This window comes from Plectropomus leopardus, chromosome 13, assembly GCF_026936395.1.
Source record: "Plectropomus leopardus strain MGB_pleo_1.0 chromosome 13, ASM2693639v1, whole genome shotgun sequence".
NCBI lineage: Eukaryota > Metazoa > Chordata > Actinopteri > Perciformes > Serranidae > Plectropomus > Plectropomus leopardus.
The window spans coordinates 30891104-30917879 of record NC_142188.1 but is presented as its reverse complement, the minus strand read 5'-3'; the positions used below and the strand labels follow the sequence as shown (position 1 = coordinate 30917879).

The following is a 26776-nucleotide window of genomic DNA, read 5'->3' as shown; positions in this document are numbered from 1 at the left end:
TCCTCCCAACTCATCAAATTGTTGCTTGGTCAGTGCCATTAATGTCTACCTATGACGTGCTAGGTGTCCTCCTGCATCTGTTCTTGACCCTCTGGAGTACTGTTTCACTTTACACCTGTTTAATGCATTGTGTCTTTTTTTTAAAAAATAAGGAAAACTTACATTTTGACAGGAAATGTACAGTTTCTGCGCATTAGATACGCACAGTCTTTTCCAAAATAAATGTATAACACTGGTAAAACACCTTCATTTCCTCATGCAAAACAAGCAAGTAGTTGGGTTTAGAAAAAAAAAAAAAAATCATGGTTTTGCTTAACATTCGTATTGGAGATGAACATTGGGCTCCTGGGTGAAAGTCCGGGGTATGTTGTCCACCTTCCCTCCTGCCGGCCCCATATAGACTTTCAAGCTCCTTATATTATGTTGTTACCTGCAGCATTTCAAACAGACGCCATTCCGTTGGGTATCTTACCGCCGCAGAAGTCTGTGGAACTGAGCTATTCTTTCATTTAGGTATGAGAAGACACTGCACAGGACTCCAAGCCCAGTCTCCTGTGTGCAAGTTCTGTGCTTAACCCACTCATCCACCACATCTTACTCCTTGGATCTTGTCACTCTTTATACTACATCACCTGAATTTGTTGCAGTACATTCAATGCACATTTTTTTTTATTATTTTATTTTTATTTTATTTTTATCATAAATTTACCACTTTAATATCAGAGAATATCCAAGATTGGCCAGTACTAGCCCATGACTTAACCCTAACTGCCTCTGACCTCAACCTGTCAACGTGATGAGTGCTAGCCAATCACATTGACTAGAATTGTAACGATGGTTGTAAATAGCTGCAGTGTGATTGTTCTCACTTAGGTGCAAATACACAGTCCATTTTCTTAAAAATAGCATTCCTCACTCTTTGGACAGGGGAGTAATATTGTTTTGTGGTCTGACTGAGGTATAATTTTTCAACATTTTGCTGCAGGACATATACAGTATACAGTGACCTCGGAATTAGGTCTTTGGTGAGTTATTAGCCCCTGACGCTGTGTGTTTGTGTGCTTCAGGAGGTCCAGCATCCTGACACGCCTTCCTCTTAATGCCATTGTCGCATCCTCACACAGGTCCTCACGTCAACAAAACCCCGGCCACACGGGGTCTCACCAGCCAAACAGGCCCTTTTTATTCACTGCCCCAGAATCTCTTATCTAATTGGTCACTGGTGAGTTACCCTCTTCCCAGGAATGCTGATGACCGTAGGATGGTCCGATTCCTGTGAACCTTTGCTGATCCACGAGGAATTCCAAACAACTTCCATCTTAACTTCCCCACCTCATACACAGATAATAAATACACATTCAGGGTGTGAATCACGAGAGCCTGACCTCCATGATGACCCGTAACCTTTTGTTTTCCTGACTGCTGCAGCCAGGTAAACAAGAGATGGAAGTTTAATTGCTGTGGTGGAGAGCAGGTTTAGGGGGTTGTATGACAAAACCCCTTTTCATGGATTTTTGCTTTATTTCTGCTGGAGAAAATTCCTGGAAAATGTACCAAACCAGTGAACTGCCACATCACATTCAATTGTCACACAAATAAAAAATCTGTAAAAAGGAATTCAGTATTTGTTCTGGACAGAACCAAAAAACACCTTCAAGCGCAGTTTTGGTGATTTTGGTTGAATGGCATCTAGACTTCCAAACTAAAGATCAGTTTTGTTGCATTGTAAACTTTACATTATCCCAAGTATTACCAACAATGTTCAAACCCTGAGAAATTTGTAATTTTAATCAAGGACATCGTCTGGGTTACCTGGTTGTTGTCGCCTTGCTGTTGTATCATATCCCTTTTGCACACGTGTCAGGGTTGTAGGTGTCTGGCAGAGGTTGTCTTATCATGAAAGACTTTTTAGCTCTTGGTCACTTTTAACTATGTGTTTTAACTGAATGAAGAGTTTTAGTCATTGGACATCTGGATCTTAAGTTATCAAAAATGAAGCTGAGCAAACGTTCATGGAAGCTAGGCTCCAAACAGCATTTAAGAAACACCTATTTTTGACATGAGACTGCCTTATTCAGCGTTTTTACTAGTTTAAATCCCTGAGTCATTTTGTTTGAAGAGCAGGAGACTTCTGTTGGTAATTCAGCTCATGTTAAAAACCTCCAGAAAGCCTCGATCTTAATTTATCCGAGAAAAAAGGGAGCACATATTAGCAGGAATTAGGCTAGCAGCCCGTCCACGATGAGCCAAACAACATCGGAGAATTACAAATTTTTAGTGTGAAACTATTTTATTCAGTGTTTTTACCGGTTTAAATCACAGGGATTGTTAGTTTTGGAGGTCTTAAGAGCCGAATTATCCACTTCTGTGGATAATTCGGCTCTTGGTTAAAAACCTCCTGTACAACTAGATTTTATTTTATCCTAAAAAAAAGTTGAGGAAACATGAGCAGTAGCAGGGCTACCACTCCCTTTGTGATATTTTGAGCAGCCTCCAAAAAATACAGATTTTTACATGAAAATGCTTTACTCAGTGTTTTTTCACAGAGGGAATCCTGGCTAGTAAAAACTGACGGCATTGCTCCATCTTTTTTCTTTCTTATTTTCCACTGAGAGACCCCAGCAACTGAAAATGACATATTGAACATTTAAAACCGGAGTTAATTTAAACTTAAACTTGATTTTAGACTTATAGCTACAGTTATCAATATTGTATTTATAATATGGCATTATTATGTTAAGAATGTATCAAATATGTTGCCTTTTTTCCAGCAGCAGCAGGCAACTATTTCAGCAAGAAACTGTGCACTACCTGTCCAGCAGCAAACGGCAGATTAACAGTTAATGACTATCTGGTGAACATAGTGGAGTATTTAGCAGTAGAGAACAATCTAACACTGGACTCATTTGGTGGCTCGAAACCAATTCAAAAAAATTAAAAAAAACTCCTATGTTTTTGCGTGTCTTGGATGTCCTGGATCTATCAATCCGTCACTGTTTCCCAGCCTTGTGTTTGGGCCTCATACATGCACAAGGATCCTCACTAGCACACAAACACCCTCATTCACTACTCAGAGTATGTGTGTGTTTTTGAGAATAAAGGCACACTCAAAAAACCATCCCCACACACACACACACACACACACACACACACACACACACACACACACACACACACAGTGAATACAAACAAGAAGGCATACAAAAAGAGTACCTTCGATCAATTCTGTAATAATAAAGAGGAGTAAAGGCCAAATGTGGCCTTGCAAATTTACAGGACATGAATGTGAACATTTTTTCTATTTTTTAAATGAATCGTAATTTTAATGCCACAGTTGAATATTTAAGGAAAAAAAACCCATTTGATTTGTTACCATGATTTATCATTTCTGGCTGCGCTGCATTGTTTATGTGTGTAATGGACTTGAAAGAGTGATTTAAAACACAGACAGACAGAATGAGAATTAAGGTGATCCAAAATAAACAGAAAACAGAGAAGCGAGGAGGCTTTAACAGCAAGAACCAGACCTGCTGATATAGTGATTTACTGATGTGTTGAGCTGCTGCTGGCCTTTCGATAAAAACAGGAAATCACTCCTTTAAAGATCCCGTGAAATGGGCACTTGAACTTTAAGAAAAACTGTTGCTTCACAGAAAACGGTGCATCTTCAGGTTACCTCATGATGTGATAATGGGTGCACTAAAAAGTCCAAGCAATAAAAACTGACACAATATTAAACAAGTATTCCTCTCTGTTCATTCAATCAAATCAAACTCTCCTTCTTCACATCTAACAGCCAGTTTTACATGTAGACTGTGCCATCTGAAAGAATACCCCATGACTGAAGAAAGTCTTTGACAAAATATGAAATGCCATCCGGTGAATTCAGAGTATATGTATAGTAAAGGTGTCAAAGTTGAGGTGATGGGTCGACATGAAGTCTGACTTTTGTGCAAATTACAGATATGTTAACATTTGTATGTTTTTATGTAGCAGGCACGCTGAAACTTTACTTTGCAAAAATGCTGTGATTAGATTGAGGTACAAAAATCACTTGGTTATAGTTAGGAAGGGTCAGTACTTTCATCTTATCCAATGTTATCATTGGTCAAGAAAGACACATGAATCCCAAGCAAAAAACTAACTCCCTGTGTTTACCTTCAGCAATATATGTCAACCTCTCAAGATATGTAATCACATAACCAGCTTCCTAATAACTTTAATATATTTTGACATCAATTTATATGCAGAACAGGTTTAACTATATGATAGTAGATGTATTATTTTAATTAAATGCATGCAAATATACTTAATGTTGCCTTTTAGTTGATTTCTTTGTATTGGCAATGTGCGCCTCCCTGGATGCTGCCATCGTTGTGTGATGTCAGACCGCTGAAGTCGGGGTACATGGATTTGCATGTGTTCACAAGTAGGAACTCTGACTTTGAGTGGCGTCTCATTGTACTTTTTCTGGTAGAACGTCGGAATATCTCGACTTACACGTTGTCTGGAATGCAGCATATTTTCACCTCATTTATGATGGCAAGTTTGATCACGAAACTTCCGATCATAAAACAGTGAAGAAGAGTGTGCATAAGCAAATTAAAAAAAAAATTCACAGAGATCCTCTCAGAATTAGTGACGGGGGGAGAAAGAGGGAAGGCAGCGAGGGAAGGGCGGAGGGGGGGAGTGTGCAGGGAGGCTGAGGAGGAGTGAAAAGCTAATTAAAAAGATAAGTGACCAGCAGTCGCGGCCTGTCAGGGTGCAGAGCCACCGCTGAAGTTAACCCGCTTTGTGCTGGATGGCAGCGGCTGACAGGCTTTGTATGGCCTCACCTGTGATGGAGGCGCTCTCTGTTCGCAGGTGAAGGGCTACACAGGCTGGGGCTGGCACTTAAACACACTAATAGAAAGGACACACACACACACACACACTCTCTTCATCGCCTTCACACTGTCTCACTACATCTCTCCCCTCCTCTCTGAGTGTTTCTTCCTCCTTCTCTTCCCAGCCTCTTGTGACAGATCCAGGCGGTGGGTGGTGGCGCTGGCACATTGTTTCCTTCTCTCTCTCTCTCTCTCTCTTTCTCTCTCTCTCTCTCTCTCTCTCTCTCTTTCTCTCTCTCTCTCTCTCTCTCTCTCTCTTTCTCTCTCTATCGCCTCTCTCTATCTCCCTCTTCCTAACACACAGATCTACACCCACACATGGGGTTATAATTAATACTTCTCCCGTATCCATATTTCATACTGTTTGCTTAGAAAAAGCCAGGGCTGGGGAGGGTTGAGAGAGAGAGAGAGAGAGAGAGCGAGGGATGCTAAAAAAGATCTCTAAGATTAATTAACGGTGGAAGAGGGGAAGGAAAGGGATGTGTCCCGGGAAAGCAGCAAGCTCTGCACAATGCGGCACACTTCATTTGAATAACGGAGCGGTGTGTTTTGCTGTCTGTGTGTGTGTGTGTGTGTGTGAGAATCACCGCGACACCACTCTACCTGAAATGAAGGATAACTAGCCCACTGGATTAGAAAACGCACCATCCACCCCCCCCACCCCTTACTCCCCATTATTTGTATTCAAGGTTTTTTGAAATGACATTGCAATCTGATGATGCACCAGCCCATTATATTGTCTAGCAGGACAAATACCCAAGCGTTTTTCTGTGTAGAACTAACACAATTTTTCCATGTCAGAGTGTGTGTGTGTATGTGGAGACGTGTGTGTGTGGGGGGGTGCATGGCGGTAATATTCTGGCGGTCCAGGGTGGAGGCGAGGCCCGGGGAATGCTGTCATTAATCCTGGAGGAGGGCCGTCGCGCACTCGGATTATTAGAGAAATAAATTTGCATGCTGCATATGAGCCAGGTGAAAAGCACTGAAGGCGCAAATTATATTTCCCTGACAGGCTGAGCGGGAGAACGGGAGGCTGCCACCGTATCGTTCCAACACACACACAGACACACACACACACACATATATATGCATTGACATTCCTGCTGCTATACACAGTCACTCAGGGAAGCTGTACATATGCACAAATACAGGACACACTCAGGGATTATACATGTACGCACATGTTATATAAAAAAAAATATGTTGGGATGCACTCTATCTCTGTTTTCTATTCAGAGGGGAATGCACACACACATTTACAAACACATTTGTGTGTAGACAAACCCCTTAGGAAAGAAGTGTGGATATACTGTATATTCTCATTCCTTTCATGTGTGTAAACCTCCTTTCTTTCTGTCTTTCTTTCTTTCGTTCGCGTGTGTGTGTGTGTGTGTGTGTGTGTTCCGCGGGGTCTTCTGGCTCTGGGCTGTCCTCTCACCCCGCCTGTAATGGTCCATGCAGGCCCAGCCTAATGGGGTGGACACTGGTGTCAACTTCATTACTTTACATCTCCCACCAAGATGAAAAGTCTCTCCCCGCCCGCACTCTGACCACGCTTCGTTAGCGTTCTCACCCGGTCTTTCTTGCCTTTCCCTAACCTCAAAAGGAAATGTAAAACATTTCCGGAAATGTATTGATGAAATAGTTTTGTTTAAAGGGGAGAGGAGAGACAGTGCAGGGTGGAGAGTTGTAATCACTGCAAATCAGGCTACTTGGTGTGCGGATGGGCCTGGCTGCAGCTCGAGATTGTGTTTATTCATATGCTGTTTCAGAGTGAGTCACTGGCAGCTTTTTAGCCTGGCAGGGCTTTTATAGTCTTGAAAATGTTGCTAGCAAAGTCTGTGTGCTCCTTTTACAAGGATTTGATCAAGCTGGAGATGTTTAAGATGAAATACCACTCAATTAAAAATAATAATGATAATAATGAAAATAATTATAGCTGGACCTGACTGCATGGGTTCAGTTAAAAAAGAAAAAAAATTAAAAGAAGGACACCACCAAAACCCAGTACATAAAATAAAAAAATACATTGTAAAAATGTAAAAAATAAATGTGTAAATAAATACATTGGTTTCAGGTCTAACCCCACCCCCACCCCACCCCCCAACCTGTTATCAAGTGCAAAGTCTTAACCCTGAACAGAGCACAAGCACAAAAATGGTAACAAAGGAGACTCCTGCAGTTCACCTAGCCAACTTTCCCTATACATACCCTCTGCAGAGTTCTCATAGTCATAATAATTTGAGATATAATCAATATATATAATACACAAGGTTTTGGTTTTTTTTATACATTGAGCTCCTTTCCAAGGCACCAATTAAAAAAAAAAAAAAGATATGCTTTTTTCCTAACCCATCATTGCATAGCAAGATTTAGACACAATATAATGGGTGTTACTGTATTCTAATTATCCTTTTCAACCAAAACAAGTGCAATCACTTTTTGTCAAGCTGAAAATGGCATTTTATTTGTTGCATTGGTCTTTTAAAGGTATTTACACAGGTAATAAGGACTGGTGAGCTACAGTCCGTCAAATATAATAAATCTATAAATGTTTTTAGTCTATAAATAAAGTCTATAAATGAAATCAAGTGATTTTGAGGCAGAAACAACAAGATAACAGCTGCAATCACTTTTTGGTAAGTTGAAAATTGCATTCATTTGTTACATTGATCTTTTAAAGGTTTTTACACAGGTAAAAAGGGACAGGGTGATCTACAATCTGTCAAATATAATCACCATGAATGAAATTATGTCGTTTTGAGACAGAAACAACCTTTTAGTGACAAGATAGGAGTTGCAGTCACTTTTTGGCAGGTTTTTATGTGTTGTATTGACACTTCAAAGGTATTTCAACAGGTAAAAGGAGGTTAAAAGGACTGGAGTTGTTATAATCTCGGGCACAGAGCAGGTAATGTAATGCAGGCTCATAAGTAAAAAAGCAGATAATACCTTTATTTTTACGTTACCCATATGTAAAGTATGATAGACTACATTCGAAATGTAAACAAGATTTTAGACATATTAAAGACATACAAACAATGGGAACAACGATATTGTCTATCATAGCGTAACTGTCATGCCTGAAAGAAACATTAACGTTTCACAAAGACATACCTATGCTCTTACCACAGACATAAAGTTATGTGAATTTACATGCTACGACTGTTTGATCCATGTGAGAGCAGCTAAAGACGTTAATACTGGGTGATACAGCTTTAACAGGCTATGCACGCTTCTGCGGACGGCAATCATTTTCTGGCCGACGATTCCTTTTTGGCATCTTGCTGGTTAAAGAGCTGAAATTACCGCATTCACCTGGGTGTTGCGTTCCCATCAATGCCGATTGGAGCCGGAGCTAAAAACCCATGTCTACTGCAGAGTCATTTGACCTGAGTGTGAATGCCGACCGTACGCATTCCCATTGCATTAAAAAGCCAGATGTTAGCAGGTGTTAGTGGGTTTTCTGTGCAGTGGGAATGAGGCTCTAGAGGACCTTTTTTATTATTTTTTAAAATTTATTTTGTGCATTACCATTACCATTATGGGGCGGCTGTGGCTCAGGGGGTAGAGTGGGTTGTCCACTTATCGAAATATTGATGGTTTGAACCCCAGCTCCTCCAGTCCACATGTAGAAGTATCCTTGGGCAAGATACTGAACCCTAAATGTGTGAGCGCCTGTGAATGTTCAACTAAGTAGCAGGTGGCACCTTGTATGGTACCAGGCCAGCCATTGGGAATGTCCACTGGAGGACAAAGTTTTCCAAAGTGAATCCCTCATCAAAACCCATGGCGGGGGTGTTTAAAAAATTATCTGATTATCTGAAGCACCTTATCTGTTTTGCACTACTCTCCCCCCTTGCCAAAATTTACCGAAAATTTGCAGCATCATCAAGGTCCCTTCCTGATTAGACGGCATGATAAGGTTGGTGCCAATCCGTGCCATCATCTTCTTTAATATGATATGTGGGTCTTCTGGCTAGCTTTAACAGGGAACATGCTACAGCAGGTTTTATTTGCCAACTTTAGTATGCCTAACACTAACCCTGTCACAAAGGTGATAATGGGCTTTATAAATAAAATTGAATTGACTTGACTGTCAGATGGACCACACAATTTCACAGTGCAAGGGTGGGGTATCAGGTGAAAAGTTGAAATGTGTTTCATTTTAAAAAATACATATATCATGTAAATTCGTAAATTATATTATCAGTGACATGAGTCAGTAAATAAATTGCTGTACTTGGGCCTATATAATGGTTAACCATAGACCTTTCACCTTGGAAAAGACATCTCAATTGTTTTTCTACACTGTTTGGTTCTGAAAGTACAACAAGCACTGCTCCCAGTAAACCAGACTCACACACATACCAACTGGATTTGTACCAAAAGTGTAATTTTTCACAAGTGCAGTTGTCCTCCTTATGCAATTGCTGTACATATTTTTATATATATATATATTTTTCTAGACCATTTGATTTGGCACCTTGTAATTGTATGTTACTATTTTTGCACCTTGTTTTTTTTATTATACTTGGCACGTTGTCTTTTTATTATTTAATACTTTTATATTTGTACTGATTTTTTTTACTATTGTATTGTTCTTTTGCTGCTTATCCTGTACCTCATAGCTGCTGTAACTGTGAATTCCCCCACTCTGGGACTAACAAAGGATTATCTTATCCTAAAAATAAACATTTTTGAACATCAGATGGCGAGGACTGTCGTCCATCTTGGATTTGACCTCTCACAGTCTCCAGAGTTCAAATCTGACTTCCCTCAACATCTGAAAATAAACATTATGGTATGCCCTAACCATGTTAGAAATGTCATGCTTTTCTGAAAAAGTGCACAGTTATTGTGGTTATCCGCTGCGTTACTCCTCCACATCCACTTGCTCTGGGGGAGCTAAAGAATTCATAGTTAAGAGGACACAGTTCATTCAGCGGGCTGTGATCACCTGGTCTTAACCATGTTTCTGATAAAAATTGGAGGTCAGTATCTTTGGAAATAATAAAATCATTTAAAATAAAGGTTTTGTTAGAGACTGACCTCACATTAAGCAAAGCGATTTTGGCATTAACAAATTCAGGTGCTTCATTTGAAATGGGAAGCAATGAGCAGCGAAGGAGATTGGCCTACAAAAATATGTCATCCCTTCACCTCTCTATAGTGGGGATTTTATGGGGATATGTGGGAAATGAGACTGGTTAAGACTGTGGTATATACAGTGGGCTGAATTACTATGTGAGATTGATTTCAGGGAAGGACAGTAGGGGGCGGTAGTGATAAGAACAGTGGCCTGGCATGAAACTGGCGAATGAGTGGGAGGTTTCGGGGTGAGAGCTGCTCAGTGCAAGCCCCCAAGAAAGTGCACCACCCTCTGAAGCAAAATTTACATAGTGGCCGAAGGTGGAACTACAGCGTCACGTGATGCACACTGGCCCAGAAAGACTTTTCCCCATTTGTTAAAATTGGGAAAGAGATAACTTTTTTTGAGACATGTTGACTTTCAGAACGCATTTTTTTATAGCCATTATTAAAAACATTAAGTCCTAAAAACATAAAACGGCGATTTTCTGAATCAAGATTTGGAATTCGGTCTTTCTCCAGACATAAAATGAACACGCATCGGACCTGCGGGACTCTACCACGAGAACGCGCAAAAGTTTCTGACACAGCACAGGCTTCGTACCAGCCGTAGTAATGGATATTTTTGCTGTAATTCATCATTTTTTAATCACAATTCATAATTTTTAACATTTTACAACACATCCATAGACTGTTGGCTGTAAAGCTGTAATATGGACGTCATACCGTGTCTGTATCAGAGACCATATATACAGTCTACAGTCTGTATTTAAACTACCGGTTATTAATGAGCAGCGCGGAGCTCTAGTGACAGATACTAAAAGGTACTGAACGTAGTATTTTTAAAAGTTGAGCTGTGAAATAAAACACGGGGCAATATTACAAGGCACCACCTTTTATTACCTTTTTATGGGCACAACACATTCCAGTTCTGTTAATTTGATTTCTCCGGTCGAGATTATGATATGATTCCCTGATGAGTTGTATATGTGTGTGCTGTGTGTGTAGAGAGAGAGAGAGAGAGAGAGAGAGAGAGAGAGAGAGAGATAAATATACCATTATCTGATAATCACGAAAATATTAAAACCGACAGCACCGCTGTCGTTATACCGCTGATTAGCTGCTGTTGCTAATAAGCTAAGCTACTAAGAGAGGAATGCTCGTGCACCAGCGCTGTTCGCTTCGGCCCTGTTTGGCTGTCATTAATCACTTGTTCTACGCATGCTCTATGGGCCAGTAGATCCGGGTATTTTACACTTTTCTAAACCCAGAAAAAGATCTTTTTCTCTGCTTCATGCGCCACTGAGCAGCTCTCATAGGAATGAATGAGGCCCCGCCCCCACGGCTGTATCCAGACTTCCTCATAATACATCCATGGCTCAGTGGCGCAGAACACAGAAAAAGCTCGTTTTCCGGGTTTTAAATTTGCAAGCCTAGTTCAGATTAACGGCAGCTGAGCGCGACCGAGTGTGCCCGAGCGGGTAACTTCCGCCGGCGGAGCGACCGATTTCCGGATTAGCGCTGTGCTAGCTTGAATGGCGGTCTAAAAAATGTGATCTTGCAGCTCTTTAAGACTTCCCAAATGTCCTATCTAGACAGGGACAGAAGACGTTTCGCGGGGTTTTGACTCTCACAACAAAATATTCACTGATTTACAGACATCTCTCTCCCAATGTGAGTCTGGGCCAGTGTCATCACGTGACCCGAACGGTGTGATTCCACTTTCGGACACTTCTGCATGGACTCCTGGCGCGCTTCCTGGGGGCTTGGGGTGTGTATCATGGAAGTAAACAGTCAGTCACGTGAGGAGGACTGTACAGCGTGCTGCAGGTTGACCGCTAGCTTCCGGCTGACTAGCCTGTTTGGGTGGACTCGAAATCGCCTCTGCACTGTTTCCCCCCGGCGACGAGGTTGCAGCTGCCGGGGCCGTCAGCGGCGTTGGATCCAGGTAGGGCTGGGCGATAAAACGATAATGATATCAATCGCTAAATAACTTTACAGACAACACCATTAGCCAGTTATACTAAGAATAGCGCCGCGGCGGACCAAATGCAGTGAACCACTTTGACTCTAGGAGTACAGCTGAGTGTCCACAGCGTTTCATTATGGCGGATCAAACAGCTGATGGTCCGACAGCAGCGCGGTGAGACAAACAGAGCACAGCTTCACAGCACCAACGTGTCTGAAACAGCCACATTTGTAGAGGTGGAAAGTTACTTTTATAGACTTCTACAGACTACTTTCTGTTAGTTTCAGGTTTAATCAGACTTCAGATGGGATTATTTAGAAACTCCATGAGGCATGACTTTGTGTGTTCATCTAGCTCATGCTGAGCTCTCCTTATTATTACCAGGGGCAGATGTAATGTTTTTGGGGCCTGGGGCCACAGGCACAAGACCTTATTTTCACCCTTTCTGTCACTGGGAATTTTGGCAGGCTGTTGGCAGCTATTGGAGTAGTAGTCCTACTCAAAAGTTGTTTTTGCAGTCAGGAGAGGTTGGCCTGTTACCAGCACAATGTGCTTAAATTTACCTGAAGTTTGTTTAAGATGGAGCTTTTAAGTTTTATATAATGCTGGAAAGTTTAATGAATAATTAATCATATGTTTATTACACTCCAACACACCATGGTCAAACGAAACTGTGTCAGTGAACTATGAGGGTAATTGAAGTAAATTGTTAAATTAATTGTGATACTTATTTTAGGTATGAGGTTCAGACCTTTGCTGGGACGAAATTTTTGTAACTGGAGCTCTTTGAATTTTAGTTGAATAGGTCCGCCAATTGGAAACAGTATATTTGTCATTTTCAATGTCTGACAGAAAATATATATTTAAACCAAAATTAACCTTATGATATCTTCATATCTCACTTAGGAGTAAAAAGCCTTTAAGCTTGACAGAAATAGCAACTTGATGTTTATCATGATATATATCGATATTGAATGATATGAAAAACTTTATTGTCATAAGACTTTTTTACATATTGCCCAGCCCTAGATCCAGGTGAGGAGCAGCCAGAGCTGGACTAGCAGGAGCGTCAGCCGGGTGGACCGGAGCCACATCAGCGAGGGCCGCATAGAAGTTAGAGAGGTTCAGGTGAGGAGGTGAGACAGCCCCGACTGAGCGCCCCTTGCGACCGCGGACCACCACCTCTGACAAAGATTGCTGATGGCTGGGAGTCGAACAGGAGGAAGGCAGACGACCGGAAACGGGAAACCCACACAGCTGTGTCCTAGATGGACTGCCCCGAGGCTGCTAAAGGTCAGTTTTCTTTTTATTTTCTTTTTGGAGTAACATAAAGTGTTGTGAATCCACAGAGGGCATGTATCATGGGCTGTTTCTCCGCTAGTTTAAAATCCAGACACCCAGTGACGTTATAAAAGGAGGAATAAAACAGGGTAAACTGCTTCTTAAGCACGGAACCTACCGATGCGGGCCCAAAAACTGGGCTGTGATGAAGAGGCACTGGTAGGATTGAGCTGGTGTAGCTTCCCTCCCATAGTAATGCTCAGTCAGGCCATCTTGCTGATAACTAAAAAGCGTCATGTGACTAAAATCCTCCATCCATTAAAAAGTCATAGTTAAAATCAACCATGATCTAGAATGTATAATGTTTAAAAAAAAGACTAAAAAAGTTGATAAAAAGTCAGTTTATATCAGAGCCTCTGACAGGAAGACACAAGAAGGTATAGGCGCCATAACATTACTTATTAAATCAAAAAAGACAGATGTTTGTGGGTTTTTGTCCCCTTGGCAAGAGGCGTAATTGTGAAGGCCTCAGTATACTTGGAACAAACCAGGTCCTTCGACGTGTGTGACCACATCTCGAATCAGAAGGGCTTAGATGTGGACAGAAGACTGCTGTTATTGCCTCTCCTGGCTGCATCCCACTGCTTCTATGATACCTTCCCAAAAACTATATGTCTTTCTGTAGTTTTGCGAGAAATGAAAAAGGAGAATTTGAGAGAAAAGTTCATACCCTGCTTCACCTTTTTCACCTTTACACGTGTTGTCAAAAGTTGGATCAAGTGGTCATGTTTGCAAGATCATTAGTTTATAAAGCTCAAGAAATTTCTGAATGCAGTGATTTCAAGATCCGGAACGATGTATCAGACCCTGTCAGATGACCTGATAAGCACTTCCTTTTGAGGACCTTTCGGATTGATACATTTATGATGGTAAAGATAGAGAAAAAAATTGCATTTTCATCTTGTTTCTGAGGTTTTTATTCGTTTCTCCTAGTTACTTTACACGAAGCCATTTGATGGCATTTCAACACATTCCTTGAAGTTATAGCATCAGTATATTTGTGTTAGGGTTGCAAATTGTATGCACTTAACTTAATTGATTATTATTATTATTAAGTTAATGATCTATCAATCGATTAATTGTTATTTGAAAAAAAAACATAAAATGTAGCTTTTTTTCCCTTAGTCAAAGCTCACAGCAAGATATTGCATATACATTGACAGTATTGCATAGATTGATTTAATTTCACGTTTGATTAAATTCTTAGCAATCGATTAAATGACCGTTGATTAATTGTCATCATCTCTATTTTTACCTATCATACAAACTTTTTGCCTTTTATTTACTCGACTTGTTGCAAGACTCTGGTGTAATTGATGGGTAGACATAACTTCAGATTTGAGACCATTTTAGTGTGTTGCTAGAAATGATGTACTGCGGTGCATATAAAGCAGAATATAGTGTAAAAAACATCTCTAAGTATAACAGTGCCGATGTTGAGAGTTCCCTGAGACGGTACAGATGGAGACACATGGCTCTATATGTCCACTGCAGCGTCTTTGTCAGTCATCTTTCATCTTTTGGCCTGCGCCTATAGGCAGAGAGTGAGCAGCAGGCGGTGTAATTCTGTTCTAAAGCCCCTAGTTAGGCATGCATATATTCCTATTATAGTCAGCGCTCCCGGAACAAGACAACAGAGAGCAAACAGAATGACCTTGAAATATTTATCCCCAGCCTCGCTTCGGAGAATTAAGTTTGGTGTCAGGGGCAACTCGCAGCTATCCAGCTCCACTTTGTGTGGAAGCCTGCATGCCCATATGCACGCACACACAAACACACACACACACACACACACACACACACACACACACACACGTCCTCCTTTAGCTGGTTATGTAGACTGAGACAAACGGCTCATGTACCATCTTGCAGTGTTGAATATTAAAGGCGGTCAGGGAGGCTAGGCTTTGATTGGGACAATAAAGGCTGATGAACAGGATCTTAGAGCATGGGAGAGGAGAGTGTGTGTTTGTGTGTGTGTGTGTGTGTCACAGTGCAAGGGATACAGCCAAAACCCTGAAGTGGAAGCCAGGAGCTGCCCGGCCCAGAATGCTCTGTGTGTGTGTGCGTGTGTGTGTGTGAGAGGGAGGGTGAAGAAGGCTAAAAGTGGCCCAGTCCGAGCAAATGTGGGTCAAATTGAAGATAAGAATGGGGCACATATGTGCAAACTTTGATTCAGTGCTTTTGTTCTGCACTTCTTCATGCCTTCAGTTTGTAACTTTCAGTAAGTGATAACGGTTTAAAGGTGAACATTTTAGCCAAAACTATCAAGCATGTTAGCAAATATTTATGCTAAAAGAAAGCACAAATAATAAAAAAGAAAAGTAAATGTAACTAGAATTATTAATTTACCTTAAACTGAAGTGTTAAGTTTACTTGAAATGTAGCTGTATCTACTCTATTTTGTGAAGTTGTTGCAACTTAAAAATGACAAGTGAAAATTACCCCGTTCTTTATAAGTATTAGCGACTTAAGTTTATCAAGTTAGTCTGAATGAGTCTAAGTGAAAAAAAAAATCGACAACGCACACTGAAAAACTTTACTGTGACTCAGACTCAGAGCGAACAATGTTTTTCGCCTGCAGCTTCCTCAGGTTCGCTCAGTGAAATTATGAGAGTATTCACAGGTGTGATGAATGGACATGATTCACGTGGATAATTCAACACGTTGGATCAACATCATTCATCATTCTTTCTTTTTTTTCCTAAATTTTCAGAGCGTATCAGTAACATGTTTTCTACAGTGTGCATTATACAAAAAAACATGACAATATTAAAACATCAAAATAACAAGGATTTCATGACTTATGACTTATTAGTGTAACAAAAGTCACAAAATAACATTTATCAAAAACAATTAATGGAATTACACATTATGCAATTTGATTGCAATACAGCAACTAAGTAATTATTATTATTATTATTTTTAATCGGTAGTCTGACTTAACTTATTCTTGAGAAAGAAGATTTTGCCAATGATGAAGTTAGGAAATCTTCTGTTTTGTTAACGTTTTAGAAAAAACAAATATGATTTCGAGTTGGCAGAATTGCACTCTGTACTTGCACTTGGTTTACTGAAGTTGCAAAAAAAAAAAGATTAACTTAATTTAACTTGTCATTTTCAAGTTGCAACAACATAAATATTTAAGTAAACTGACAATTAGGTATAAATACACATAAATTAAACTTAATAGTTATATACTGTATGCTTACATTTTTCAAGGCAATTGGTTTCGTAGATTTAAAAAATAAATTGTTTCCTTGATTTGTTTCAAGTAAAATCAACTTGTCAGATTTTACAGTACAAGGTCAAGCAGTTAGTGTACAACTAGTTTAAGAGGACTTTTCAGGTCAAAAATGCCGCCTTATTAATTTTGTAAGCCAGAAAACCAAATCCATGAGTTAAAAATGGCTGAAGATCACAGAGAAATCGCAGACATGGCTGGTAATTCTCTACGGGTTCATCACTCAGGCCGCATATTCCACATTGCATATAATCATTTGATCTGTTAAAAAAAAGAAAAAAAGATGCATCCAGCTTGAATGTACACATGTTTTCAGCTGACAGTCTTCATTTGTTAATCAGTGTATTATATGGCTAAAACTTGTCCACCAGCCAACATGTAAAGATGTCTTTCCACTCTTTACCAACTTAGTTTGAAGTTTCTATTGTTCTTCCTCTTCAGCCGGAGATCAAAAAGAATCAAACACAACTTTTTGATTTATTTGGAGATATTCTAGCTTAATGATCCATTACAGAATATCTGAAGGGACTACTGCATGGGAGGCATGATTGAGGCTTCGCCAAAAGCCTCTTTGTTGTACTTATGTAATTGTCATGTTCATAGGGAATTTTTATTGAAACAATAACAAAGCACATGTCCACAAATTAGCTTCACTTTCTCCCATTCAACTTCTCATTGTCTCCAATGCCTGTGAGGGCTTAGAATAATGGATGATTGGAGAGCAGAAAGCAATGGGCTGTGTGTGTGTTTGTGTGTGAAGGGGAAAGCATGTTGGCAGTGTGGTAAAGAAAAGCCTGCTGGATTGTTGGAGCACAGTGGAAGGATGCCTGCCAGTTTCTACGCCACCGGGACTCTCTGACCTGCGCTTGCGTCTGTGTGTGTGTTTTTGATTGCGTGTGTGCAACTGAACTCAACAACAGAAAACCTCCGCCTGGTCCTGCATGCGTTCTCACTGCTCTTTCCACTGTGTGTGTGTGTGTGAGACCGCATGCCTCTGCCCCGCATTCGGTGTGTGTTTCGGCGTACTCGTGCACCTGCGTATTGTGCGCGCGCGTGTGTGTGGGAGGCAAGCAGATGAAGACGGTGCTTGCCTCATATTCGATGTGATCTGCAGCCTCACCTCTGTCATTATATTTAGCATACGATCCAGCTCTGTGTTTCATTATGCATTCCCATCTTCGGCTCTGTAGTGTGAATCTTACATCTCAATTAGCCTCTCTGTTCTGGACATAAAATGCATTATTTGCGGGAAGAAATGGAGGAGCCAAACTTGCAGCTAAAGTGCACATGAATGACACATCCTAATCTATTCAAATTCACACACATGCAGCAAAAACACAGAAGAGTATGATACATTTTTGCATGGATTATTGCTGTACGGTGGGACAAATGCACATATTTGTGGGCAGATAAGAAATTATCTTTATATTTATATATATATATATATATTTAAATTATCTTAAATTTCTAAAAAAGAAAAAAATCCAACAAAAGCTAAACTTTCTGCACAGATATTCTTTATTTATGTGCATATTCCATCTTTTATGATTAGTAAGATCCTTTTCATCAAAGAGCTTGAGATGCATAACATAACAGGTGATGCGTATAGAGTCATCACTGTGATTTTACAAATAGTTAATACACATATTTTGCATCTGTTCTGCAGTTTAGACTATTTATTGCTTTACTATAAATCTCAGGATTGTCCTGTTCTGAATAGCTCAACAGAGGTTGATAAACTGCTTTAACACTGGACCACCCTGTTCAAATAACGCTTCATTAAATGACTTAAGTTCATATATTTAAGGGTCTTTGACTGATTTTGGAATGATCTATCGTCATAAGAAATTCCAACACAGAATTAGTCACTTGATGGTAAGTAGACTTTCACTGGGAAAACCCTATTTGCTAATTCTAAAATTCTTCTTTTTCTTTTTTAACATGGAGAGCAAGCAACAAACACATTAATACACAACAATACTTTTGTTTTTGACTGTGCATGCCTGTCGTTTGGTGTGCAAAAACTTTTTTGTTTTACCTACTAGGATCAGCTAAATTGACCTAGCATCAGGCTGTTAGACAGTTTGAAGCTCCAGCGTGTAAGATTTCATAGCATTCAATGACAGTTTGCAAATTGCAATCCACTGAAAATTATCCAGTGTACCAATATGTTGGAGAATTCCACTTGACAACACAAAAACACAAAGGACCCTATCTGGAGCTGGTGTTTGCTTTGTCCTTTTTGTGCTACAATAGTAATGACATGGCATACTCCTTGGAAGAGGAGCTGCCCTCTCTGTAGATGTAAACGGCTCATTCTAAAGTAACAAAAGGACAGTGACTTTCAGAGAATTATACACTAATGAAAACATATTTATCAATATTATATTTTTGCCAATATACCCTCCTAAATCCAACAGAATAGACATTTAAGGATTAGTTCAAAAGGATATACTGTCAGCAGTTTTTTTTTTTTTTTGCTTTAACTTATCATTATAAAGTAAATATTGATTGCACAGCGTATTAGCTGTAGGTTAATGACATCAACAGTGTTTAGATTGGTTCCCTATAGGCCTTGCTTTCATTATGCAGTTCTGGCTGCCATTGGGTACAATCTAGCAAGAAAACTAAGGCTTGATTTATGGCACAAAGGAAGTGTGTCAACCATATAGCAAACAAAATAGGAAAAGGATATCCATTTGGTTTTCCCACATAGCTATCCTTAGTTATCCCCGGTTACCAAAGAGTGCCAGTATTAGATCTGCAGTTACTATTTCCAGTAGTGGAAATGGTGGATGATAACAACCAGAGTAACTGTGGAAACTGTGACTGTTGCTCAACTCTGAGAAAAACAGAAAGTGATCTGACTGTGTTTATGACAGCAGTACCAACAATAGTTGTGTTTCATTTGAAGGAATTCTGGGTAAAACCTAGGAGGCAGGAACATTTAGAGGAATAACCTTGTAGTCAGTCCTCTCAGCCTTTGTGTCCCCATTGCAGTACAGGACCCCTCTGGACTCTGAGTTGACATAATTATCCTACAACAGTTTCAATCATGATGGAATCATTTTTCTTCTGCTGGGTTTTAAAATAGCGCTTGTTTTGTTGACATCTTCCGCCTTGAGTTATACCCAATCAGATGAATCAACCCCAAGTCCCACCAAAAAGTTTTTTGGGGCCACACTGAGATACATACCCCAAAGCAGGGACTTGTTTTGCCACTGTAAAAGTTCCTGAAAATTGTCCTACAGGGGGTGATTCCTGTTGTGGAGACACGCAACTGGGCGAGACCCCGTGAAACTACCCCCGAGATCCTGTTGTTGAAACGGGCCAAATAACATTCAGAAACAATATGGGTTACATTTGAAGATGTGTCTGTATCCATTAGCAGAGACAGGGTCAACTATGCTTACTGTGAGGTTTGTATTAGCAACAGTAACCATGACTTAAGTTCTGGAAACATATATTGCTGTTAAATGTTTTAAATCTTTCAGTTTCGTTAACAGCACTAATAAAATTCTATTAATTTGCTTTGGGTTGGAGACAGGTATCTCTAAACCTGGAAAAATGAAACCAAAACTATCTGCATGACTGGATACCAGTAAAGGAAAATCAGAAAATATGCCTTTTGTAATTTAGGTTAATTTCGCCTTTAAAGAGTCTCAGTCTCTGTGTATTTTGTTGGGCAGTGAGCACTGGAACCGCAGCAGGGGATTGACATCTTGCTCAAGGGCACCTTGACAGTAGTTGTTCAAGGAGGGAACAGCTTTACTTAGTCACACTCTCAGATTAGAATGCTGCCCACATCATGTCAACATAATCTTGGATCCTTGCCCAGACAGTTTTCCTTAATCTCACATTACCATATCTGCTATACAGGGCCATATGAACCTGTGAAATGGAAGTAGAGTCTCACATTTACATACACACACAAACATAGGCACGTATAGGCCCTGCTTATGCCTGCAGCGTGCCAGTGTTGTCCATGCCTGGACAAGCTTGAGAGGTTTGTTTTTTGACACATTAGTGTTAAACTTCAGTGCTTAAGCTTCCATACTTACCTCTGACCACTGGCAGATCAGGTTAATCCAATCCCGACTGGCAGATCACATCAAAAGGAGTTAGGATTCAAGGAGAAGTCAGAGATTTGGTAGAATTTGGTGTTTTTGTACATAGAAAGTTGTGATTCATGTCAAGACATTCCTTTATCCCAGTATCATGTGCAGTGTCTCAAAGGCCTGCAGCAACGGTGGTGTCTGACCCTCTCACCAGCTATTTAAAGGTGTATTCAGACATTTTTATGCTTCTGCACTGGAGATAGCCATGGCCAAAGACAATTTGTTTTCAGGCTGGACGTCTGTCCATGCATCCATATGTCCATCCCTTTCTTGTTTATGTGATAACTCAAGAATGCCCTGAGGGGGTTTCTTTAAATTTGGCACAAACATCCACTTGGATTCAAAGATGTACTGATTAGATTTTAGTGGCCCAAGGTCAAGGTCATTGTGATCTCATCCATCTCATTTTTGTAAGTGCAATATCTCAAGAATGCCTTGAGGGAATTTCTTTGTTTTGGAACAAATGTCCTTTTGGACTCAAGGATGAACTGATTTGATTTTGGTGGTCAAAGTTCAAGGTTTCTGTAACCTTGTGTCTGTCTTAGTCTCATTAATATAATATCTCAAAAACGCATTTAAGGAATTTCCTCAAATATTATATAAACATTGTTTTGGACTCAAGGATGATTAGTATCTGGTAGTCAAAGTTTAAGGTCACTGTGACCTCACAGATCATGTTTTTTTTTTATTTCACCACGACTGAATAATTAATATTCTTACTGTGGCACCATTTTACACAAATCTACTTTTAGTTCCCATTGCATTATTAACACACATTTGACCATTTGACTGTTTTTGCAGAGCTTGTTTGTTTCTCCCGAATACACCTTTAACTGATATAATATAGGCTGTGCAGAGATCACGCCGATCTTAGAGTATATCAATCCCTGGATAAAAAAAAAAGTTCAGTAGTTCTACTAAAAAGTCCAAATACATTCGTCCAGTAAGAGTCCATTTACATCCAAAATACAGTCTTTATATTGTTTCAAGTCAGAATTTCTCAATCCTCTTTACACCCAAAACCTGCAAAGACCTGGCAACTCCAGAACTGCCACCTTATTATAATTCTAACCATTGCACTATAGTTAATTAGCTTCATTTAGTATTGACAGTGTGGGAGTTTCAGATTGCCCAGTCCCTTCTAAGAAGTCTGGTAATCCTGGAGCAAATTTTAAAAGAAAATGTATCTAAATTATATTTAATGACTTTTTCACAACGGTATTACGTGGTTACAATCGAAAACATTAAGGTTATGCCAGAATTTTTTAAAGAAAGATCACCAACAGTTTATATTAGGATGATTCTTTTTCAGAGGTTGGATGGATTATACTCTGCGGAATAAGAGACTGGCTATCCTGGGCAGAATAAGAGATCAGTTATTGATTTGAATTGAGTGCATGCCTTTTCAACCAGAATCTGCCAAAAGCAGATGTGTGGATATAAAAGAAAGAGAAAGCCTCTCTTGTGTTTTCACTGGGCCAGTGGATGATGCACAAGCACAACAGAACATAGAGGAAACTTAATCTTCCTGTCTGTTTTCTGTCTGGTTGGTAATGTCCTGAATTAATGGGACAAATTCATTCAGGTTCGCACATCCAGTTCTATGAATAATATCTGAATTATGAACTGAGAACGTATTAATTACCTCAGAAAAGTAAGATTGGGAAACAGTGAATTTTCCAAAGTAACCATTTGAATTCCTTCTTCCTTTTGTCTCCCAAAACTCTGCATTATTTGCCATGCATATTATGCAAAAGTTGTGTTGGTGAGACAACTGCCGCCACCGTAATTTATTAATCACAAAACTCTTAGCACAATGAAACTCGTGCAGCTTGTTTGATGTCCAAGATCAGTCTTCTAAAGAGGGATGACAAGAAGTTCATACATTACTAAAACTTTGATATGATGCTCCCCAAAGGCCATTTCAGTGGTCATATGGTCTTGTGGTGGCCATTACATATCTGACAAACCCAGATTTGTGCCTGTAAGGTATTATTTAACCTGTAACGTATTGTCCAAAGTCTTCTAATACCGATGCTCTGTCATGTCCCTCAGCATCTCATAGGGACGCACAGAGCACCTTTTCACGTCTCTACATGACGCACAGCTAAAACACATTTAAACGTGGTCAATTATGTGAAAGGGTCATGGTTAGGTTTAGATAACAAAACTACTTGGTGGGGTTTTGAAAAAAGGTAATGTTTTGGATTAAAATTAATATGTGTGTTACATAGAGTAACATAATGTAAGGGTTACATGAATTACCAACACATTCTCATCAAAATTAGGTATCCTCCTGCATTCACTGTTGATGATCCAGGGTGCTAAAATCCAATGGAACATGTCAAAAAAAAGCACATGGTTAGAATCAAGCAACAAAAGCACATGGCTCTACATACATGCGAGCTCCCAGGTGAAAGGATGGGGTTTGTTGGACCTATCCACCACCCTTTGTGCCTGCCCTATGGGGACCTTTAGGCTCCTTATATGATGTCCTTAACGGCAGCGTTCCAACCTGACACTGTCCAGTGACGTACTATATGGTTGTGACAGGTGCCCCCCCAGGTGCATAATGAACTGGCACTGCTGATCTGTGTATCATACTGCTGCATGAGGTGCCATTTGGCTGACTTGTGGCTGATCATAACACTGCAAAAGGTTCTGTCTGACCGCATTACAAACTGATGCCACCCAGCGGCATATCATACCCCTGCAAAGGGTGGCTTTTGGCGTCGGGGTCTTATGCAGAAGGCCAGGCCCATGCCACATCGTGTAGTATTGCATTGGTGTCCAAAACAAACCTGAAAAGCACTAATTTATGCCTGTAGTGTCTAATCCTACCTGTTCTCATCAAGGTAACCAAATACAGGCACTTTGTCATGACTGACAGCTTCTCACAGCAATGCACAGTCACGATGTGTTGCACAGCTGCAACACAGATTGAAACTGCTGTGGTTAGCTTTCAGGTTAATATAAGTGGGTTTGTTACGTAACATAATGCGATATAAGTAAATTAATATTGCTTTAAAACAACCAACTTTTGCTTTTACACAGGACATAGGTACTTAAGTTACACAAGGTTACATTAAAACAACACTGACTTGGGTTTCGCAAAGGACACAGACTGTGGTCTCCTGGGTGAAAGTCCTGTTTTGTTTGACCAATCCACCATCACTTCCTCTCCTGTGCTCTCTGGCTTTTTGTGCTACATCAGTTGCTCTCAGCATCAAGAATTGTTACGGGTGGGTTTACATAGTTAGTTGAAAGCCATCTGTGTCTCATAGAGGCTCTAAAGGGTTCCTTTGGTGTTAACATCCCACGCTGTAATCGGGTTGGTATTTGACGACTGGGGAATGAGGACGGGCTGTATTATCATTATATTGATGTTACATGTAATCATGTTTTGTTGGTCGTGGTGTTGTTGCTGTCTGGGAGAGAAATCCTTTATAACCTCAACATACAAAAAGAAGAAGTAAAAAAGAAGTACCAATCCATTTCCATAGAAAAACATAACTGAATGTTTGCTGCCCATGCATGTCACCTTTAAAAGAAAGCTTGATCTCTTTTGCACTAATTCCTGAAACAAGTTCCACTTTGATACTCTTTGCAAAAAAAGCCCTTAACTCAAAGGACAAGACATGATCTGTAAAGTCATGTCAGTGCTATTTATATGGCCCAAAATCACAACTTTGTCTCAAGGCAATCTGTACAGAGACCCTGTATCCTTACACGCTGATTTGGATAATGAAAAAGTCCTCCTAAAAAACTCTTGAATGTGGTAAAAGAAGGTTACAACTCACAAACTTGTAAGTCTGAGGTTCTAAGGAGCAAATGAAGGCTGCGTATGTCTCCATTCGCCCTCCCGAGCCTTTGGCTAGTGTTGCTCACTGACCTGTCACATTAAACCTCACTCGCCTCCTCCAACAGGGCCGGACAGCTGACACTAGCGCTCCCCTCCCCTTCTCTTCCTAATGTGTTGTGATAAGGAGCTTATGTGAGGTTTCCCCGGCAAAATTACCCCCTCAAGCCATTCTAACAGTCTGCCGTATGTGGGCGTACATTTCACGATCACTTCCACGGAAAGGTGATGCTGGCAAGCAGAGACCACGAGGGAGGGGAGCGCTAACCTGGGCTGAAAACAAAGCTAGGAGACACCAAAGCCCGAGGACATGACAGCAGTGATTTTCATTGTTTTCTGACACGGGGACATGCAGTAGCCTGTAGCCGCAGCAGGGATCAGCTGTCCTCATATTTTTTGATTGCATGAGCTCGCCAGCAGATGATATTGAGCAGACTTTGATGAGGTGAATACAGTTATTGATTTGAATTGGGTGCATGCCTTTTCCGAACCAAAAAATGACCGAAAGCAGATGTGTGGATGCAGAAAAGAGCTTTTCTCTTGATTCCATGTCCATCAGACACAATAGGAGGATATTCTAGCATCCTAATCTTTGAAAGCATTTCGGCAGAAATCAGTTCCACATGTGAGCTGTGGGACTAATGCGGTGTTTACATCCACTGATTCTGATGGCTTCCTCCTTTGTCTATAGGTTCTCAGTGACTGGCTTCTACGTGTGTGTGTGTGTGTGTGTGTGTGTGTGTGTGTGTGTGTGTGTGTGTGTGTGTGTGTGTGTGTACTAATGCAGACTCCACGTGTGCATGATGCTGGCATGTGCGTGTCAATCCCCTGAGCTCAGACTGTAAGATGTCGATAGCCAACCTGTAAATGACAGGCACAGAGGGAGTGTGTTTAGCAGTTTGGCTGGATCTTAAAAAGGTCACACCCACACACAAAGCCACACACACACACACACACACACACACACACACACACGTAAAGAAAAGGACATACAAGGATGACCTCCTTTGTCACCTCCATCTCGAGCTAAATGCTGCAGCCTTGCTCAGTTAACCAGGTATTTTTCTTTTTAGCATTGCAAGCTCTAGCGTTACCTCCAACACGGGTGCATTTCTACTGCAGCTGTCAAAATTGCTGCTGTCATGGGAAAATATTCTACCTCAAATTTTGGTGATTTGACTACATTTGGGGGATTTGACGGTCGGTCCACTGGTTGAGAAAAATGTGTGACCCCTGGGGCTTATGAAAGCCTTTCAAAACCCACAGGATGAACACAAAAATGCATTCTTACTCAAACAAAAATTAGTAACATAAAACCCCTCTTTTTTTTTTTTTCCTCCCGAGTTCAATGTCCTCTCCAGAATCTTTGCAGTTTGAAGCTATGCTTCTGCTGGGGTTGCATATTAAACAGGGCTTTAGGTGGCACAGCTGTGGTACTCAGACAGATTTTTATTCTTGATTTGGTCTAAATTTCTGTTGCAAACAGTGCAATTGACTAATCCTTTGAATTTTCTTCCAATGAACAAGAATTCAGGCTGAAAAAACCAAGTTAATGAATCCCCATCAGCCTCCACTGTACCTTTGTTTACTCCTAATTAGCAGCTGTTAGCATGTGAACTCGCTAAACTAAGATAGAAATTATGGTTCACGTCAACATTGTCATTGTGAGTACATTAGCATTTAAATGTCCTACAAACTCATATCACGTACATACCTCTTAGCTACTTAACTATTTACGTTCTCACTGCTCTCTGACAGCAGCAGGCAGCTGTTTTTTTTTTATTGAATTAAATATTAAAACCCACTGGACTCTACCTGCTCAGCAACAAACAACATGTATAGTTAGCAGCTAGCTTCTAACATAATAAATCATAGTAAATCACCAGATCCATTCTCAGAGTTTGGTAGAGACCAAAAACAGATTTCATGGCTCTGTGCTTCAAACTATAATGCTCTGGGTGCACCTAGCATAATTTCTGGATGGATCAATTTCCACCCACTGCATGCAAAGTGTCTTTCAAAATAAACTTCTGTCTTTACAGGAAACATTCTTGCCAAAGTTTTAGGCGACAAAATTACTTCTTTAGGTCTGTTAATATTGTAGAGTAACTTAACGGAGGTATGCATGGGTGTGTCAAGGGAGTGGCCTGGGTTGGGCCATCCCTGCAATCTGATGGGCCAGTCAGTTTGAACCGTTAGACGAGTAAACTAAATTTTCATCTATAGATGTAACTCTGGTGGTGTCTTGCCTGACTCATTTTACATACA

General features: G+C 40.3%; 1 protein-coding gene across 5 annotated transcripts in view; it reads left to right on the top strand.

Annotated features, from left to right (window-relative positions):
- LOC148187749 (uncharacterized) overlaps positions 1 to 26776 on the top strand; it is a 425509-nt gene that overhangs the window by 272703 nt on the left and 126030 nt on the right. For 4 of the 5 annotated variants that reach the window (XM_088086772.1, XM_088086769.1, XM_088086770.1 and 1 more), the window contains exon 9: positions 12970 to 13239. Coding sequence is in view for 1 of the 5 variants with exons in the window: in XM_088086768.1 (XP_087942894.1) it covers positions 13215 to 13239 (25 nt within the window). In the remaining 4 variants the exon portion in view is untranslated. Of the gene's footprint in view, positions 1 to 11639; positions 11926 to 12969; positions 13240 to 26776 lie in introns of those variants that run through there. The other variant, XM_088086768.1, reaches the window with a different exon arrangement.